The 17,299-nt window shown below is 55.3% G+C and overlaps 6 protein-coding genes across 6 annotated transcripts; 3 read left to right on the plus strand and 3 right to left on the minus strand.

Moving 5' to 3' along the window:
• Positions 1 to 516: 516 nt before the first annotated feature.
• Positions 517 to 2,877, plus strand: E0L32_011189 (uncharacterized protein; the record flags this gene model as incomplete). The annotated part of the gene is made up of 1 exon (XM_031133891.1): positions 517 to 2,877. The coding sequence occupies one exon, from the start codon at positions 517 to 519 to the stop codon at positions 2,875 to 2,877; it is 2,361 nt and encodes a 786-aa protein (XP_031000827.1).
• Positions 2,878 to 3,557: 680 nt separating this feature from the next.
• E0L32_011190 (uncharacterized protein) lies at positions 3,558 to 4,883 on the minus strand (the record flags this gene model as incomplete). The annotated part of the gene is made up of 2 exons (XM_031133892.1): positions 3,558 to 4,060; positions 4,121 to 4,883. The coding sequence occupies 2 exons, from the start codon at positions 4,881 to 4,883 to the stop codon at positions 3,558 to 3,560; spliced, it is 1,266 nt and encodes a 421-aa protein (XP_031000828.1).
• A 1,959-nt stretch (positions 4,884 to 6,842) lies between these two features.
• E0L32_011191 (uncharacterized protein) lies at positions 6,843 to 8,767 on the minus strand (the record flags this gene model as incomplete). The annotated part of the gene is made up of 5 exons (XM_031133893.1): positions 6,843 to 7,123; positions 7,185 to 7,282; positions 7,338 to 7,471; positions 7,543 to 8,041; positions 8,097 to 8,767. The coding sequence occupies 5 exons, from the start codon at positions 8,765 to 8,767 to the stop codon at positions 6,843 to 6,845; spliced, it is 1,683 nt and encodes a 560-aa protein (XP_031000829.1).
• Positions 8,768 to 9,428: 661 nt separating this feature from the next.
• Positions 9,429 to 11,679, plus strand: E0L32_011192 (uncharacterized protein; the record flags this gene model as incomplete). The annotated part of the gene is made up of 8 exons (XM_031133894.1): positions 9,429 to 9,665; positions 9,728 to 9,761; positions 9,826 to 10,195; positions 10,255 to 10,532; positions 10,604 to 10,785; positions 10,846 to 11,010; positions 11,069 to 11,210; positions 11,255 to 11,679. 8 exons carry the CDS (start codon positions 9,429 to 9,431, stop codon positions 11,677 to 11,679), a joined length of 1,833 nt encoding a protein of 610 aa, XP_031000830.1.
• Positions 11,680 to 12,257: 578 nt separating this feature from the next.
• On the plus strand, positions 12,258 to 12,834 carry E0L32_011193 (uncharacterized protein; the record flags this gene model as incomplete). Its single annotated transcript, XM_031133896.1, has 3 exons — positions 12,258 to 12,409; positions 12,513 to 12,619; positions 12,689 to 12,834. The coding sequence occupies 3 exons, from the start codon at positions 12,258 to 12,260 to the stop codon at positions 12,832 to 12,834; spliced, it is 405 nt and encodes a 134-aa protein (XP_031000831.1).
• A 279-nt stretch (positions 12,835 to 13,113) lies between these two features.
• Positions 13,114 to 16,852, minus strand: E0L32_011194 (uncharacterized protein; the record flags this gene model as incomplete). The annotated part of the gene is made up of 2 exons (XM_031133897.1): positions 13,114 to 14,419; positions 15,186 to 16,852. The coding sequence occupies 2 exons, from the start codon at positions 16,850 to 16,852 to the stop codon at positions 13,114 to 13,116; spliced, it is 2,973 nt and encodes a 990-aa protein (XP_031000832.1).
• Between the last annotated feature and the right edge of the window lie 447 nt (positions 16,853 to 17,299).

Genomic DNA, 17,299 nt, shown 5'->3' on the forward strand with positions numbered 1-17,299 from the left:
TTGCTGACTTCACAGCGCGCGCTCAAAGTCTGGCATCATGTCGAGCCATCCAAACTGGGGGTTGGTTTATTCGACGACAAAGTGTTTGCGACTCCCGCCAGCTCCCTCCTCCCTCCACATATCCACACAACATACCGAGACCTCGGGAGGTGGGGGATCGCACTGGATAAGTGTTTATCCCCTTTCATACCCCATTCCGGGCGTGATACTCCACTAGGCCAAAGCATCGTGTGGGGGAAGATGAGCAAAACCCACGCTCTGACTCGGCGACAATGGCAAGTGTCCAATTACTAAGGGACACTAGGTCCGTCCCAGTCCACTTTTGCGGCCATGGTCTAGCCCTTGATGAATTGGAGAGATGCAAAAGCTGATGCTGCTCGAGCTGGAGATAGCGAGGGCGTGCTCATGATAGAGTGCATTGGTTTGCAGATGCATCTTTGCCACTCTCATGAGAGTCGATTCAGCGGCGCGACAGCCTCATCGCGCGCGGACCATCGCCAGCTTTGGTGATACGCAATGCCGTCCAAGCGGAAGCCTGTCACAGCCAGCGGCGCGCCCGAGGCTGACAACGCAGCGTCGCTCAGCCCGGCACAGAGCGCAAATGCCTCAATGGCATCCACGACAAAGCGCCAGAGGGTGTCCAGGGCTTGCGATCAGTGCCGCGCGGCGAGAGAAAAGTGCGATGGCATCCAGCCACTCTGCTTTCCCTGCGTGTCGCAGAATCGTGCTTGCACCTACAAGAAGAGCCCCAAGAAGAGAGGTGTCCAGACGGGTTATATCCGCACTCTGGAGATCTCGTTGGCTTGGCTCTTTGACCGTGTGCCCGGCACGGAAGAGACTCTCAGCGCGTTCATTGCGCGGGAGGGAGGCGAAGGGCAGATGCTCCTGACGGGACAGGCCGCCGAGGGCACCGACCGATTACAGAAGCGCTGGGATACGAGCAGAGTGCACAAAGCCATCGACCGAGTCCTGTCTGGAGATGCTGGACCTATACAGGGTGATGACCAACGTCTACAGTCGGCAGAGGGAAGCGGAGCCGAGGAGGAGGCGAAGACAAATGAAGTTGAACATCGGCCGGCCGTCGGCCTCGATCAATTTGGCAGCACGCCGACGTCACTAGACACGGTCAGTCCCCAGGGCATGTGGCATCATCACGCTTCTTCGACTTTCAAGATTGGCCACCTTGACTCTGCCCCGGTCTCACAGCCTGAACAACAACCCATACGGCTGAGACTGCCGCCAAATCACTGGCGCCTCCTCGATGTCTACTTCTCCTACACCCACTCCTGGCTCCCGCTGCTGGAGAAGAAAGACGTCTTCCAGGCCTGCTACCTCTATTCCGAGGACGAACTTGTTATTGATCCACGCGACCCGGCAAATGCAGTCCATGCGGAGATCTGGAGTGCGCTGGCCTTGGGGTCTCTCCAAGACGCCGCCAGCTCGAAGCCGAGCTGGCCGAAGACCCCTGATACGGGCTCCACATCGCCCAACCAGATTTACGCCGTTGCCAGATCTCTGATTCCTGGCGAAGATGGTCCCTTCCGCTTACAGCACGCCAGGGCAGTGCTCCTCCTTACGCTTGTGAACATTGGGCGAGAAAACATGACCGCAGCGTGGATACTGGTTGGACTTGCAGTGCGCGTCTTCATCGAGGTCGGTTGGCACAAGGAGTCTCGTGGGGAGTCGGATCGGAAACAGCAAGCCGCCTTGATGGCATGCTTCATCCTAGATACATTTGTTTCGGTGCGATACGGCAGGCCGCCGCACCTCAGGACCGAGTACCTCACGACTCTGATCCCTGCGTTAGACGATGACCTTGACGAGTGGGAACCGTGGGCCCCTTGCGATGGCTTCGGCTCGAGCGACCAACAGTCAAGGCTGGCGCGTAATCCGGCATTTGGGGCGAGCACTTTTAGCCAGCTCTACAAGATCTTCAAGGTCATTAACAAGAGCATCGTCTCCGGTAAGCAAGACGAGGCTGGCTCAAATCGACCGGCCGATCTCTTTAAAGAGCTGGAGCAGTCCATCGATGCTGCATCGCCTCTGGCCAGATTCATCAATACGCCTTCCATGGATAGACAGTCCGTTGCTGCCGCGCCCTCATTATACATCCTGAGGATACTTTATCTGTGGGCAAAAACAGTTCTCGGGTGCCCCGATACATCCCCGGTGCGGCTTCTATTGGAGACTCTCGGAGCCTTCCAGGCGCGCTTTGGCGTCTGCGGCAGTCCTCCTCTCATTACCGCGTGTCTATCTTCACTCTTGTCCATGGAAGAATGCGTCAATATAAAGGAAGTAGATATGGAACGTCTGCAAACCCTGCGAATACTGTTCTCATCGACTTGGAGGAGCCCCGACCATGCTACAGAGCATTTGTCCGATATACCTCCATATCCTCCGCGACTAGCCCTGCCGAACCCGAGGACCCATTCACATTTTGTAACTACTTCCAGCTCTTCATTACTGGACACATCAATACCCTTTCCGACACCAACTTCCTCACTATACGACAGTTCTATGGTCTCGCTACAGCCGCACCAGGCTTCCTCTGGGGATCAATCTGTGCAGCACGGCCATTATCTATTTCGGCAGTACCCGAACTCGGCAGTGAACCTTGACCCGGCCATCTCGAACATGCCCCCGGTTCTGCAGACTGACGAGGGCATGCGCGCGTCTTTGTCTGGTGCTCCCATTGAGCCTCCATCCCGACACCTACCTACATCATTTGGTTTCGAAGAGGGCGCCAGTCTAGACTATGATGCTATCCTCGACGATCTTGCCTTTATCGATACCACGGACGACCTGGATGTTGATCCCTTGTTTATGGCCAATCTTGGTTTTGGCCCTGGATGTGATATTACCGATGTTATGAGCTAGTGTGAGGATCATGGAAGCACTGTACCACTTTTGGAGCTCATAAGCTAGCTCTTCTTTATGTACCTTTGTACCTTGTGATACCACTGCGCTGCCAAGGCAGAGTCCGTCGATAGACTCAAAACGACCAACATCAGGGGCATACTCATTGTGTGCGCTGCTCTATTTCTGAAAACCCCTCCATGCACTGCAGCCTGGAACCCGCCCTGCAACAGCCATCCAATTCCATGGACTTCCGATTTCAGGTCAAAATCCCCCATATGTTTGCACTTGGGATTCGAAGGATACCTTCCCTCAACAGATTCAACTGCCACGCCGTCAGGAAACAGTAGACCGTCTCGGCAAAATCTCTAATTTCGCTTTTCTACGTGCTACTTCGAATTGCAATAAAATTAGCCCCTTTAATCTCTGGTAAGCTAGATTTAATAGCATTGCATCAGAGAGTATTTACCAGGTTCAAAATTTCACTACACAACTATTAAACACCATGCCAACATAGAAACTACGAAGTACACACAGTGATCTCTTCAGTGTCTTCTATTGAACCTCATGAGCTATCTGCTATCTGGAAAGGTCGCCCGAGTTGAAACAGATCATCAGAAGCCAACACGCAGTGTTTCGTCTGTCCAGGCTTTCGCTCAAATCCAGAAAACTGTCATTATGACTATGTCTTGATAAACAGATCATAGAGGCTTGGAGGCCCAACCGAGAGTTGGGGGCGAGCCGCCATTGAAGACGACAAAGGCGGCCTTGAGAGCAACGTCGCCAAAGATATTGATGCCGACACCGGAGCTGGACTGCATGCCGCCGAAGCAGGTCGAGCTGCCCGTCTGCACCGGGCCGTAGTTGATGAAGGTACCAGGGATGGTGATCCTGGCGGAGCCGACGCCAAAGGTGAAGCTGGGCACGGTTGCGCTGCAGGGGAAGACATAGCCGCCGTAGGTGTTGCTGTTAGAAGAGCCTCTGATCTTGGCGTAGTAGGCGCGCACGATGCTGGTGGGCAGGTACAGCAGGGTGGTGCCTGTGTCAGCGATGCCGCTGATGCTGGAGCTGGAAAAGGATCCCGTGCCGATGGCGTAGCCGGACGAGGTGAAGGTCCAATAGCCCGGGTTGGTGTTGACGCTGGTGTAAGTAATGTCGCCAGTGTATGCAGAGCTGTCAATGTAACCAAAGTTGTATGTGCCGGCTAGAGTTGCATCTCAGTCTCAGTCGCCAGATTACTTACACAACAGAAACAAAAACTTACGAGCATGGTACTTGAGATCAGCAGTGAAGAGGGGCGCGTCAAGAGAGGGCTTGATGCTATCAAACCAGGTAGGCTGCTTCTGGGGAGAAACAGTGTTCAGGCTGTCGAAGCCGAGGCCGAGAAGCCCGTCAATGGCGCTCTGGCTAGTGAAGGATGAGGAGACCTGCTGGGCGGACTCAACCGCCTGCTGGGCAACGGTCAGGCCACCGACGGTCACCTGATCTTGGTACACATCGCCGTTGGATGAGCTGCCATCGCCATACGAGATGGACCAGGTGTAGCCAGACATTTGGTTTGCGGTGCTGCTGCTGCCAGGGTCATAGATGTTCTGGCCATTTCTCTCCGAGCTTGGGGTCTCGCTGCTAAAGACCCAGAGGTCAGATGAGCCAGTGTCAAAGTCCAGGTTCAAGGTCTGCGGAGGGGTGCCGATAGAGACGGGCGTGATGTACGCGTTGTCAAACGAGTCGATGGGCGTCGTCGTGGCGCTGCCGGTGTCTCGGCGAGACAGGGTGAAGTTGGCAACGGCGTCCTTCAGATACTGCGGGATCGGAGCGTTGTACTTCAGATATGTCTTGTAGACTGACAGTGCTCCGTTGAACGCATGGTTAGGGTTGCGGATCTGCGTCAACGAAGCACGGCCTGAAGTACCCTCATCCCGGTTCAGGACCGTGGTACCGACCTTGGCGTTGGGGGGCAGGGCTGAGCCAAGAGCGCCAGTACCGGCCAGAATGGCAGTCAAGATAAGAGGGCTGGACGAGATCATCTTGGCAATGGTGCGCTCTGCAGGTACAGGGTGATATTGGAGAAGCTGCGAGGAACTCGACTAGGCCAGACTAGGAAGATACTGAAGCACGAGAGAAGACAAGCTTCCTTGGCGTCTTGGAACTGGGAAAACCCATGAGATGCGGTCGCACTCTTATATCGGCTTCAACCTCGAGTCTCGAAGTAATTCGAACCACGTCCGAATCAGCACGGCTTCACCCAAACAGGAAGGAAGACTGTCGCGCTCCATGTCTGGCCACAAGACCGCACCGCCTGGCCAGGGCTTGAGTGCCTCGGCGCATTGCACCATGCCCCTTAAGATGCTACCTTCCATGCCCTCAGGCAAGTTGTGTGCGTGCGCGTCCGGCTGCCCGTGGAATGCCCGCTCTTGCACTCGTCCTTCTCGCTATTCGTGCTCCGTGAGACGGTTCGGCACGCGCGCGCGACATGCGCTGGCGTCGGATATTGACTGCGAAAACAGGCAAGATCACCATAACTAGCTGCCAAGAACAGATTGTCAGAGAGCCGTTGAACGGGGTGCCGGGCATCGCAGACCTGGTCGGCAAATGGGCATCCGACCTCCCTTATCGGTGCTAGCCGGTGCGGCAGTCCGCCAGTCTTCTGCAGCCGCTGATTCGCCGATCGCGGTGGGCTGGGGTTGCATCCAGGCCTTTGTCCCATCTAGATAACGAATTCCGTCAGTTCCCAGGGCCATTTGCCGGGTTTGGCAGGAAGCTATCCCTGCCATACAAGATGGTTGCATAGCTGCAGAGGCACTATGAACTAATGCCCCTGCAAGTCGAACTTGTGCGGACGAAATCGCCCCTCTCGCACCAGGATTGGCCCCGGACGCAAGCCATCATCACCCTGGTATTGGGCCGAGGCATGCGACGCAAGACATCAGGGGCCTATCAATTGCAGCTGAACTTCCCTTGGAGCGGAACAGAGCCGGTCGGTTACTTACCATGTTCTCGTGCCTTGATTCGACTCCTGCACATTCAGCGTACAAGCCATCGCTGTGGGGGCCGCGTCTTGTCTTGAAAGCGCAAAGCCTCGTGTCCGTGGCAGACATCTTTGGAAAAGAGAAACTTGCGAACTGGGGGGCTTGATCCTAGTACTAATACGGAATGTCGCCACGACACCGTTGCTATCCCGTTCATGGAAGGTATCCTCCACCATTCAGCTAATGGCTTGCCAGAGTGTTGCAATTGGGCAAGTGCATAAGGCCTCTTTGATGACATTATCGTCAAGTATCACGAGAAATGGGTTCAAAGTTGTCTCCGTCAGCCTTTTGCATCTAGCACTCTTCAGGCTTCAGGACGCGCAACGGGAGATTCTGCGTTGCATCAGTCGCGTAGCCACCTCTACCGTAGCTGGCGGTGATGTTCTATGGGGTAGAGAAAGTACCGCGACTCCTGATTATATGTCATTGGGATTCCAAGCTGATCTACACTTTGTTGATCTGGGTTAGGATGTTTCGCGCGGGGGGGGGGGGGGGGGTTCACTTCCACCCATCGTCGCTCGGGAGGATCGTCCTCCTGCCCTTAACCCACGGTCGTGAAACGGACACAGCAATATCTCCTTCCATATCCGCCCTTTTCTCGGTATATAGAACTTATTCTTCTTTTGTGCCTTAGTCAAACCCTTACCCCTCCGCAGTTTGTACAATTACGACTGAGAGATCTATGATATATTATCAATACTTGTGAAGCAAGGGTGGCTACCCAAGAACAGGCCTGAGATCAAAGGAGACCACTAGTCTTCTACTCCGCTCAACCCGTGAACAAAAACAATCATCTTGTCTCCGCCCAATTTTCTGCTGTTGCAGGAGCTATGAGTTGAGGTGATGAGGATGCAACGGCAATCCAAGAAGGCTGCCGTGTGCGATTCAATTGCAGATTTCTACTTGGTAGCAGGGCATACAGCTCGACTTAAGCATTGAACTTTCGCATAATATTGTTCAAAGCTCTTTAATAGGCCAGACTATCGGGGGCCCACCACAGCCTTTATCGTACATGTCTCCCTTCACAAAGGTCGGTTTCGGGTTGTTCTCATATGCCAAACGGACCAAAGTATCCTCGTGCGCAACGTACTTAGGCCAACCAAACTTCTCTGTCAGAGCATTCTCCGGATCTTTGGCAAATTCGACCCACACTGACTGCATGTACTCGCTAATAGCTGTTTGCTGAGGGGTGTTGGGTTCGTATGTGTCTGCGGTGCCGAAAACCATGGCGATATCACCTAACGTTGACTGCATTAGTACCAACCCCCGGCATACAAGCAAGTCGATAGAGAGACTTACTTCCGTGATAAGCGTGCAGCCAGGGTAGTGGGTTCGAGTTGGGCCATTCACCAAAGTAGCGATACCGCCATATCGGACTGCCGAATTCTTGACGGGCCCTAAGGGATGCGTTGGCCCACGTAACCTAACGGAGAACTAGACCAAGACACATACCTTGCGGCTTTTGCAGCAGGACAGATAAACATGCCGTCAGAAAGGCGATCAAGGACTTGCTGGTCGGCGCCGTCTTTGTTGAACGGCGTGATGAGAGATGCAAATTCGTTGTTGCAATTGCCGATGATTTGCGGCTGTGTAGAGATTATCATCAAATAAGCCCAGAGCCATAATGGAAGGAAGAAGGAATGCGGTGCCAACTCACTACTGTTGCATAGAGACCCCTGGCTTGAAGGTCGGTGTAGTTGGAGAAGCTCGTCTCGTTATCCGCCTGAGGCTGAAAGATGAGCACGTTGCCGTCATTCCTTTTGGAGTCATAAGTGTTCAAGACGTGAGCAATCTCCTTTGCGCCAACTTGCTGCATGCATGTGAATTGCTTGTTCTTGTCGCCTATACAGCCCAACTTATCGGCGACGTAGTCAAAGTTGGAATGGTCGTTGGGGTCGGCCGACAGCTCGCCTTGTCCGGACATCATGATGCCGCCCTTGATGATCGGATCGTGCGCCCAGGCGTGGATGTACTTGTCCACGCACGAGCTTCCCGCAGAGTCTCCGAATATGATCATCTGGGTCGGACTACCCCCAAAGTAATGAATATTTTGGTAGACCCATTCTACAGCCATGCGCACGTCCAAGAAGCCCGGGTTGAGCTTGCGCCCGTCAAGTGCTGCCGCTCCAGGAAAGCCAAAGATATTGACTCGGTAGCTGGAACCTGTGTCAGCTGTAAAGGGTTACCTAAAGGTGATAAAGACCTGCGTACTTGATGGAGACCACTACTGCATCTTGGTGAGCCTCAACCATCTTCGAACCCCTCGTGTAAGGGGGCGAGCTATCTCCAGTCATCAGAGCCCCTCCGTGTATCCAGATGAGGACAGCCTTGTCTCCCACGGGCGTTCTAGCCTGCTGCTGACCATCGTCACCACACCCCTTCCTTGGAGCCCAGATGTCCAAAGTCAGGCAGTCCTCTGATTCCACCTGCCCCGCCACAAATTGGTGGCCGGGAAAGTAATCCGAGAAGATGGCCGAGCGAGCAGGAGTGTGCTGGAAACAATATGGCCCATACTTAGTTGCGTCGACTATCTCATTGGTTGCCACCTTGGTCACAGGGGGACGGAATCGCAATCGGCCAATGGGCGGCTGAGCGAAGGGGATACCTAAGAACTGCCGGACCTTGGGCGTCTCCGGAGAGACTGCTCCCTGGACGGTGAAGAGCGTCGTCTTGACGAGCAGGTCGCTGTCGTGTGTGCAATTGCCTGCGGAGTTGGACGCGTCTGCATAAACCAATACGCTCTGTTGGCCTGGGAAGCCGGGCTCGTCTGGCAGAGGGATCTGGCCCAAACCAGCATCGGGCTTTTCCGTGGCATCCGCGGTGTGCGCTAGCTGGAGGCTTGCAATTGCGCCAGCCAGGAGCAAGAAGCTGCTGCGAGTCATCTTGGTGCCGCGCGTCTCGTATTCCTTACTCGGGCGAGCGCCTGCTCGCACTCCATCAGGTTGAGGCCAGACCAGACCGATAGTCTTTATTTAACATCAATCTTGCGAACATGGCACCTGGCGCCGAGTAATCTTTTCCAGGCTCCAAGTTGGAATTCCGGAAGCACTGGAGCTATCAGGGCGATATAGGTGCTAGCATGACAAGCTTTCCTGGTTTGGCCAGCCTATACCGATATGGGGATGACGCGTCTTGGCTACTGAATCAGCGACGGGGTCCTGTAGGGGAGGGGTCTGAATCATCTGGCGATTTCATTCGTTGGGATGGGCCGGTTCGAGCTTGGTGACAAGCTTTCTCGCGGAGTTCGTGCGGGGGCGAGTCTGGGGTATGCGACCCCTGGCATCAAGCCATGCCGCTGTGGCGGCGCTGAGCTTTGGCGGAAGAGTTACCCGTGCTAGGATCAGAGCCTCGAGAGTGACTCATGTCCACGTGGACAAAACCCCCGCAGGCGCGAACCTGGGGTTGATATAAACTCGTTGCCAAGCCCTCTCTACATCTTTCATGGCCGCTGTGAGCCCTGCATCGTGAACCTTGGCAGCTCTTGGCGCTCCCCAAGCTTTTCGTCCACATCCCATCCGAGACCCGCTGTCTCTGGTCGCTCACATGGCTGATTCAGACACCACCGCTCCTCGCCAGCAGGAGAAACCAGCAGTCGATGCGCATGAAGGACTCCACACGACTGTGTCGGACCAAACAGAACAAGATGTGGAAGCTCCCGAGGCTCGGGGTCTCGACCTAGACGAGATCCCGTCCGAATATTGGCGGTCCTTTCGGTTTCTCGGTTCTGCCACCAGCATTATCCTCCTTGCAGTGTGTCTATACATTGGCTTCTCCTTGCCTGTACGTCTCGGTCATGTCGTGTGCCTCACAAACAATAGCATCGGACTAACAGCTTGTTGCAGGCGAGCTGTCTCCAAGTCATCAATGCCGACCTTGGTAAGTGCAGCCCGCAGGGTGGAAATCCTCGCTGTGAAATTGACAGCAGGCTGACATTGAACAGGCCCTTCGCCCATTTATATCTTCATCACCACTGCTGGCTCCTTGGTGACTGGTGTCGGTGTTCTGCTCGTCGGCCGCTTGGGCGATATCATCGGCCGTCGGTGGTTCCTAATTGGCGGTCAACTTCTTGGACTCGTGTCCGCCGTGATCTCGGCCAAGGCCACATCGATCAACATGCTCATCGTCGGCTCAGTCATCCAAGGCTTCTCCGGCACCGTTCAGCTGACCTTCCCCTACGTCATCCAAGAGCTAGTGCCCAACAAGCATCGTGGCTACGCCCAAGCCGCCATGATCACCGCAGTTATCCCCTTTGCCGGCTTTGGTCCAGTCATTGCCCGAACTCTGATCGAGAACACAGAGGCGGGATGGAGGTACGTCTTCACTAATAAAACATGTTCGGGTACCGCTTGCTGAATCTGAGATTGTGCAGATGGTGCTACTGGCTGCTCGCCATCTTCTGCGGCGCGTCGCTGATCCTGTTGGTGCTGTGCTACTTCCCTCCAACCATGCATCAGCTTCACTCCAAGTTGACCTGGCAGAAAGAACTACTGGAGCTCGACTATGGTGGTATCGTGCTATACGGCGCGGGCCAATTGCTGCTCCTTCTTGGTCTTGCCTGGGGCGGCGCCGCCTACTCCTGGACCAGCGCACACGTCCTTGCCACATTGATCATCGGGATTGTGCTTCTCATTCTTTTCGGGCTGTACGGTACGTAGTCACATACTCAAGTCACAGAGCTTACCTTCAGAGGTCATGGGCTCGGCTGACAGGAGTCACAGAGGCATACGTTCCTTTGAAACAACCTCTCCTGCCCATCAAGATTCTGAAGAACCGGAACTACATCGCCATAGTTATCGCCGGCTCGGTAGGACAGATGGTCTTCTTCGCCTTGTCTATTCTATGGCCACAGCAGATCGCCGCGTTGTACAGCACCGACAACGTTACTATAGGCTGGATCTCGGTAAGGGGCGAGAACATGACCAAGCCTCAAGAGCAGCTTTACTGATCTTGTATCGCACAGTGTACCTCTGGCCTTGCACTCGCCATCGGCGAGATAGTCATGGGTCCGCTTTTGAAACCTATAGGCCATTCGAAGTATCAGCTCATCGTCGCTGCTTGTGGGCTTACAGCGTTTATGGGCGCCATGGCGGCCACCAATGCCTCTTCCCGTGGAATGGCTATCGCAGTGAGTGTGCTTGTCAGAATAACAGGATCCTCCAATTCAGCTAACAGATCTTTTCCAGTTTACGGTACTGGCTGGCTGGTTCGTCGGTTGGCTAGAGCTTATCGTTCTCGTTGCCAACGGTCTGGTCAACCTTCCGCAAGACCTCGGTCTAGCCAATGGTTTCCTAGGATCCGTTCGCAATACAGCCGGTACCGTGTCAAGTGAGTACTTCGAAAGCTTCATAACGTAACATCTCTCGTATTAGTCACTGACGATGTCACTGCAGTCAGCATCTACGTTGCTATCCTCGAGCGGCGCCTGGCTGCCAACCTGCCCAACGACGTATCAGCTGCTGCGATTGGGGCCGGCCTTCCTAAGAGCTCGGTGCCAGCTGTACTTGGAGCTGTCGCCAACGGAACCGCCGCAGCCATGGATGCAGTGCCCGGGATTACTCCTGCGATCGCAGCTGCTGTCGGCGACGGTGTTAAGCTGGCTTACACGCACAGCTTTAGCACAGTCTACTTGGCGTCGATTGCATTCGGAGGCTTGGCCATCATCGCCACCCTATTCACGAGTGACATTGACCATTTCCTTACAAACTACGTTAGTCGGCGCATCAACGGCACGGTTGCGACGGAAGCTAGCGTAGGGCAACCGCAGACACAGCGGAAGGGCGAGGACGACGTTTGAGAGTCGAGTTGGCACATGTCGACATTTGACATTTTCGTGTCGTGTAATTCTATAGGCTTCTCGCAGGACCCTTCCAGGTGATTTAGTCATATCAATCTGTATTTAGCAGGGTTGACAATCTAGTGTGTGTGACTTCATACTAGGTAAGCTGACAGAAATCGCAAGCATGGTCATTACTCATCATAGCCCATCTAGTTCAGTCTAGAGTTGTCAATAAGCTTCTTATTGAGCCAAGCTGTCTAGCCTGACAATTCTAATTCGCTGTTTTTGACCCAATTACTCAGCGTTCTTGGTGGCTTGCATACGAGTGACCTCGTGTTAGTAGAGACTTGGCTCTGAATCACGAAACCGCCCCCAAGAGATGACAACAGGATTGCTTATACGATAGTATATGCGGGCATGAAATTCAAACAACACACTGAAAATGTGGGAATGGGGCAAGTCGTACCAGGGCAGTGGTATGTTGCTGGTCATGGTATATAATGGGGCCGATTGTGCACGCTGCGGACCGAATTGTCCCTAATCTATTGGCATCTCAGTTAATAACCCTTCACTCAACCTGTCAAAGAATCAACAATATGAAATTCGCGCCGGTTTCGGCTCTTACGATGGCAGTCCTGCCGACTGCTTTCGCCGCTCCCGTGGCGGCGCCGTCCCTTGAGCAGTCTCCCAACGTGAATGCTCTGACTGAGCGACAGGTCCAGATTTGGGTCTGGGCCTGCGACACCGAGTAAGCATACCCACGCACACACCCAGGTTCACGACCTGTTTTTTTCCCTGTTTATGCCAGTATTCCGAGGGCGGTGCCGCGGCTCTGACTATGGTCTCTGAAGCAACTTTACTGGCAACTGCGGCGCCGTGCAAAACATCAACTTGAACCAATGCTACAGTTGGTCCTCTCTCTTTCCAGGAATTGGCAATGGGTCCTTCAAGACGAACGGTAAGCTTGAAAAGAATGTCATGATTGACGCATGTAATTTCTTGCTGAACAGGCTGTTCAATATTCCAGGAAACGTCTTGTTCTATGATGGCGGGGGCTGCTCGGGCACCCATTCCAACCGCGTGTGCAACACAGAAATCAGCCGCCATGACTACTGGTACGACCACACCCAGTCCATCAGCTCGTTCTCCACCATGGCTGCCTGCGATCATTAGATGCTGCTGCAATACGGTCCGGACTGGCCGGGGATGCGAGGCGGAAAATTGTGTGCAACTGTTCCAGGACGGACCGTTTTTCATCCTGTCACTCGTTCCATAGTCTGGTCTATCGAGAGGTTCTATTCCAGTGATCTCGGTAGCAGCACTCAAATACAAAATAACCTGATATTCTCTTGGAGCTAATGCTGGCAATGTTGTGCGTGTGTTTGTGTGTGGGTGTGAAGCCAGGCCATTCATGATGCTTTTCCAGTTCCTATCCGGGGGCGATACATCTGTTTAACATCCCGGGCATTTCGTCTTGGTGTTGGGTGTCGCCGGGTACAGATCTTGCCCGTATGTAGAGTTCAGCACCACGTTACCCACGACATTACCACTCTCAAGCCGAATCCACGTGTCGACGAGTCCATGGCTCAGGCCATCCTTGGTTACCAGAACCTGCCTTGCGCCCCTCTCCCAGTTTCCGTAGCCACCATAGCCGCTGTGCTGGCCAAAGCACAAGTTCTTCCCGGTGCCCTTGACCTGGACGCCGGGAAGACCGCCATCCCACTTGTAGCACCAGGTATCGCCGTGGTCGTGACCGGAGAAGGTGGCGAGGAGACCGTCTGTGTCGGCGAGAGCCTGCATGAAGGGCACGTCCTGGCCGCCGTACCTGCAGTTCGAATTGCTGGTGCCGTCGGGGCACCACCCTTGAGCCTGAGGCGCCAAGGGGACGTCGTCGTTGATTCCGGGCTGGCGGTTCTTGTCGATCCCGACATTCTGGGCGGCGAGCGAGGCGTAGACAGGGATGTGGAAGAAGGCCAGGGAGGGGATGGTCTTGTTGTGGCGGGCTACCAGCTCGGCGTTGGTCTCGCGGAACCACTTGACAACACGCTCGTCGACCCAGTCTGGGATGGGAGTAGAGCCGTGCTGGAAGGCGTGGCCACCGCGCGAGTCAAAGAACCAAAGCAGCAGCTCCGGGGTGCAGTGGCAGGAGCGGCAGCTGCTGTCGAACACGGGCAGGTAGTAGTTGGAGACGCCGACGTCAACGGCAGAGTCCTGGACCATGGAGCGGGTGCGCGAGTTTGGGTAGCTGTGCTCGCGCTCGAAGATGCCCTGGGCCGTGATATTGACGTCCCTGTCGTGGTTGCCGTAGGTCGAGGCCCAGGTCAGGTCGCGGGCGACGAGGGGCCCAACGATCTGGTCGACATAGGTAGTGCTGTTCTCCAAGAAGGTGTTCTCGCCGGTGATGAGATCGCCGTTCAGGACAACGAGACCGGGCGATTCCTTGTCGAGCACATTGTTTATCACCTGGACGGAAGCTCGGTCCTGGGCCGGCCCCCAGTCGTCCCATGCATCTGCCAACAAAGCGCTATTAGTGCCCGTTCTTCTGCAACTGTGCAAGAGCTGAAATGATGTGTCGCCAGGGTCAGTGAGCATGACACCGAGAAGGGGAGACGCGTACTCTCTCCAAAATGCAGATCGGAAAAGACGGAGATCTGGAAAGTCCCGTCGGCGTTGAACCTCAGCGGTTGTCTCCGCGTGGCGGCTTCGGCTCTGCGCAGCGTGCGGCTCTGCAGCGACAGAGCGGCGAACGACAAGCCGACTAGGAAATGAGAAAGCATCTTGACACGCAGGGAAGATGACACGGCGAATCAACTCCCACAAGTCTTGGCAGCAGTGGCACTGGCGGGAGGTCTAGAAGAGCTGGACCCCTGGCCTCCGATGCAGCCATTTTATACATTCCAAACCCTTGGGTCGTGCCGTTATACGACACAGCCTGGCCGCAGCGCGATGAACCTGGCCGAGAAGCCCTGCCGGCCTACAAGTAGTTATTCCACGTGGGCAGGTGGAGCCGGTGCCGACTTGGGTGCAGATGGTTCAATTCGGGGAGAGATGTCGAGATGGGTGAATGGCAGCGAAGAGACCAGTCGGGAGAATGCAAATGATAACGTGGCTGCAAGCATCAGGGGTGCAGTGCAATTAGGGCTCTCGTGCCGCGCCAAAGGGGGCCAGGGGCATGTTTTGGGCGCCGACTTTTACTGGCTGACCGCTAGATTGAGGGCCCCAGGAAAAGCAATAGTGCCTGGGAAGATATTAGGTAGTGCCCGCCAGAGCCGATTAGAGCACGAGTGCTCCATCATCACGCACCCGGGACTTCATGAGAAGTGAGAGTGAAGACCTATCATCATCATCATAATCGCACACCAGTTTGGAGATCTGAATCTTCAGGATGTGAAACAGGTGATCCCAATGGAGAAACCCCACACGAACATCTTGCTGTGAAATCGCACCAATCAACTCACTCAAGGCAGCTCTCGATTTGACATGTCATATCATTCTCAACTAACAAGCCTCATGCCTTTGCGTACGCAAACTCAAAGGGGATATCAAACATTCCCGTCTCGGCATAGTATCGCTCCCAGTGCTCCAACATCTCCTTCATGAGCTCCGGCTGCTCCTGGGACAGGTCCTTGCTCTCGGCCGGATCTTTGGACAGATCAAACAGCTCCCACTCGCCTGTACCTCGAGGCGGGTGCATCCATACGGCCTTCCAGTTGCCCCTACGTATAGCCCGCAGGTTCACCAGCTCCCAACCGTGCACGTGGTAGTTCTCGTCGTGCACCTCGGTGCTCTCGTAGTCCTTGGACGCGAGATGCGCCCTCCACGACTTGCCACGCACTGGTACGACCTCACGCTCGTGGAAGGTGGCGCCAGGCAGCGGGACGCCCGCCAGCTCGAGGAAGGTCGGGAGCAGGTCCATGACCGTCGTGAACTTGTGGCTGATGGCCGCAGGCGCGTTGCCAAAGGGCGGGTACCGCACGATGCAGGGGCAGCGGATGCCGCCCTCAGTCGGCCTGCACTTGAAGCCCCGCGAGGGCGCCGTCGCGGCGCAGGCCCAGCGCGGGCCGTAGTACACAAACGAGTCGCGGTTGCCGATGTTGTCGAGCGAGTTGTCGTAGAACTCCTCGATGATGCGCGCCATGGTCGACTCACCACCCATGACAGGCAATGCCTCCATATTAACACCTTCAGCGCCATTGTCAGAGATGAAGCAGACGAAAGTGTTGTCGAGCTCGCCAGTGGACTCAAGGTAGTCGACCACCTGACCAACGCCTTCATCAATGAGCTCCACCATTGCGGCATAGGTCTCCATCTTGCGCGCCGAGAGGGCGCGTTCCTCGTCCGAGAGCTCGTCCCACTCGGCCTCGAGGGTACCCTCAGGTTTGGCGGGGACGACGTCAGCGGGAACGAGGCCGAGCTCGATGAGCTTTTTGATCCTCCGCTCACTGAGCTTGCTCGGCCCATCGGCATACTTGCCTAGATACTTGTCCCTCGTCTCTTTCGGGGCCTGGAGAGGCCAGTGTGGGGCCAAGTAGCAGAGGTAGCCGAAGAAGGGCTGCTTCTTTTCCTCCTCGGTCCGGCCCTTGAGGAAGCCGAGCATCCGCTCCGTGGTGTACGAAGTCGAGTAGAAGTTCTCGGGGATCTCGGTCTTACGGTCCATGTACCTGTCGCCGTCCATCCACAGCTTGTTCTTGCCCGGCAGCTGAAACTTGTACTTGTCGCTGTCGAACTGCGGCTCCCAGTTATAGTGGTTGCCAGAGCCGGCAAGGAAGGAGAAGACCTTGTCGAACCCACGCGCCGAGGGCGAGTGCTCCTGCTTCATGCCCAGGTGCCACTTGCCGGACATGATGTTGAGGTAGCCCGCATCGCGTAGAATCTCTGGCAGCGCGGCGACACGAAAGTTGAGGTAACCCTCGTAACCCGGGCGGCCCTCAAACACGCTCGGGTCCTTGCTGCGCTCCATCATCTCGGCCAGCTGGCCCAGGCCGGCGATGTGGTGGTCTGTGCCCGACAGCAGCATGGACCGTGTTGGTGAGCATGCCGGCGCGGTGTGGAAGTTGGTCAGGCGGATACCTTCGTCTGAGAGCTTCTGCAGGGCTGGCGTGCTGATCTCGGAGCCGTACGGCGACGTATCACTGAAGCCGAGATCATCGGCCACGACCATGAGAAAGTTGGGGCGCTTTGCTTCTGCCATTGTCGCGGTCCCACACAGATTCCTGGGGCTGAATAATTGCCGTCTTTGGGAGGGAAAACTCGTGATCCTGGAAGATGGCTTCCCCCTTGTAGTTCATATACGTAGACAAAGAGTGAAACTCCCCGGCCAAGACGGCCTGCATGCCCTTGCAGGGTGGCCGCCCAAAAGACCTTCCCCGAAAGTCTGGGGAATGTCCAACTCCCCGGGCGAATCACGTTGGCGATAGATGAAGGGTGGGGTTGAGGCGACCGAGAGCCTCGCCAATCAGAGTACCCTGGCTTCGGACATCGGTGCGGAGCCGACTACCGAGGCTCAATGTCTCGAGACCGTCACAGACGCACAGAAAACAGCCATCATACTGAAGAACAATAAAGATCTTGAAAGGAGAGCTGCATCATACAGTAGGTACATACATCTTGGGCAGTCGGTTTTGGTGGCTGTTGTCTT

This window comes from Thyridium curvatum (assembly GCF_004353045.1).
Source record: "Thyridium curvatum strain D216 chromosome Unknown NODE_100_length_135046_cov_87.379998, whole genome shotgun sequence".
NCBI lineage: Eukaryota > Fungi > Ascomycota > Sordariomycetes > Thyridiales > Thyridiaceae > Thyridium > Thyridium curvatum.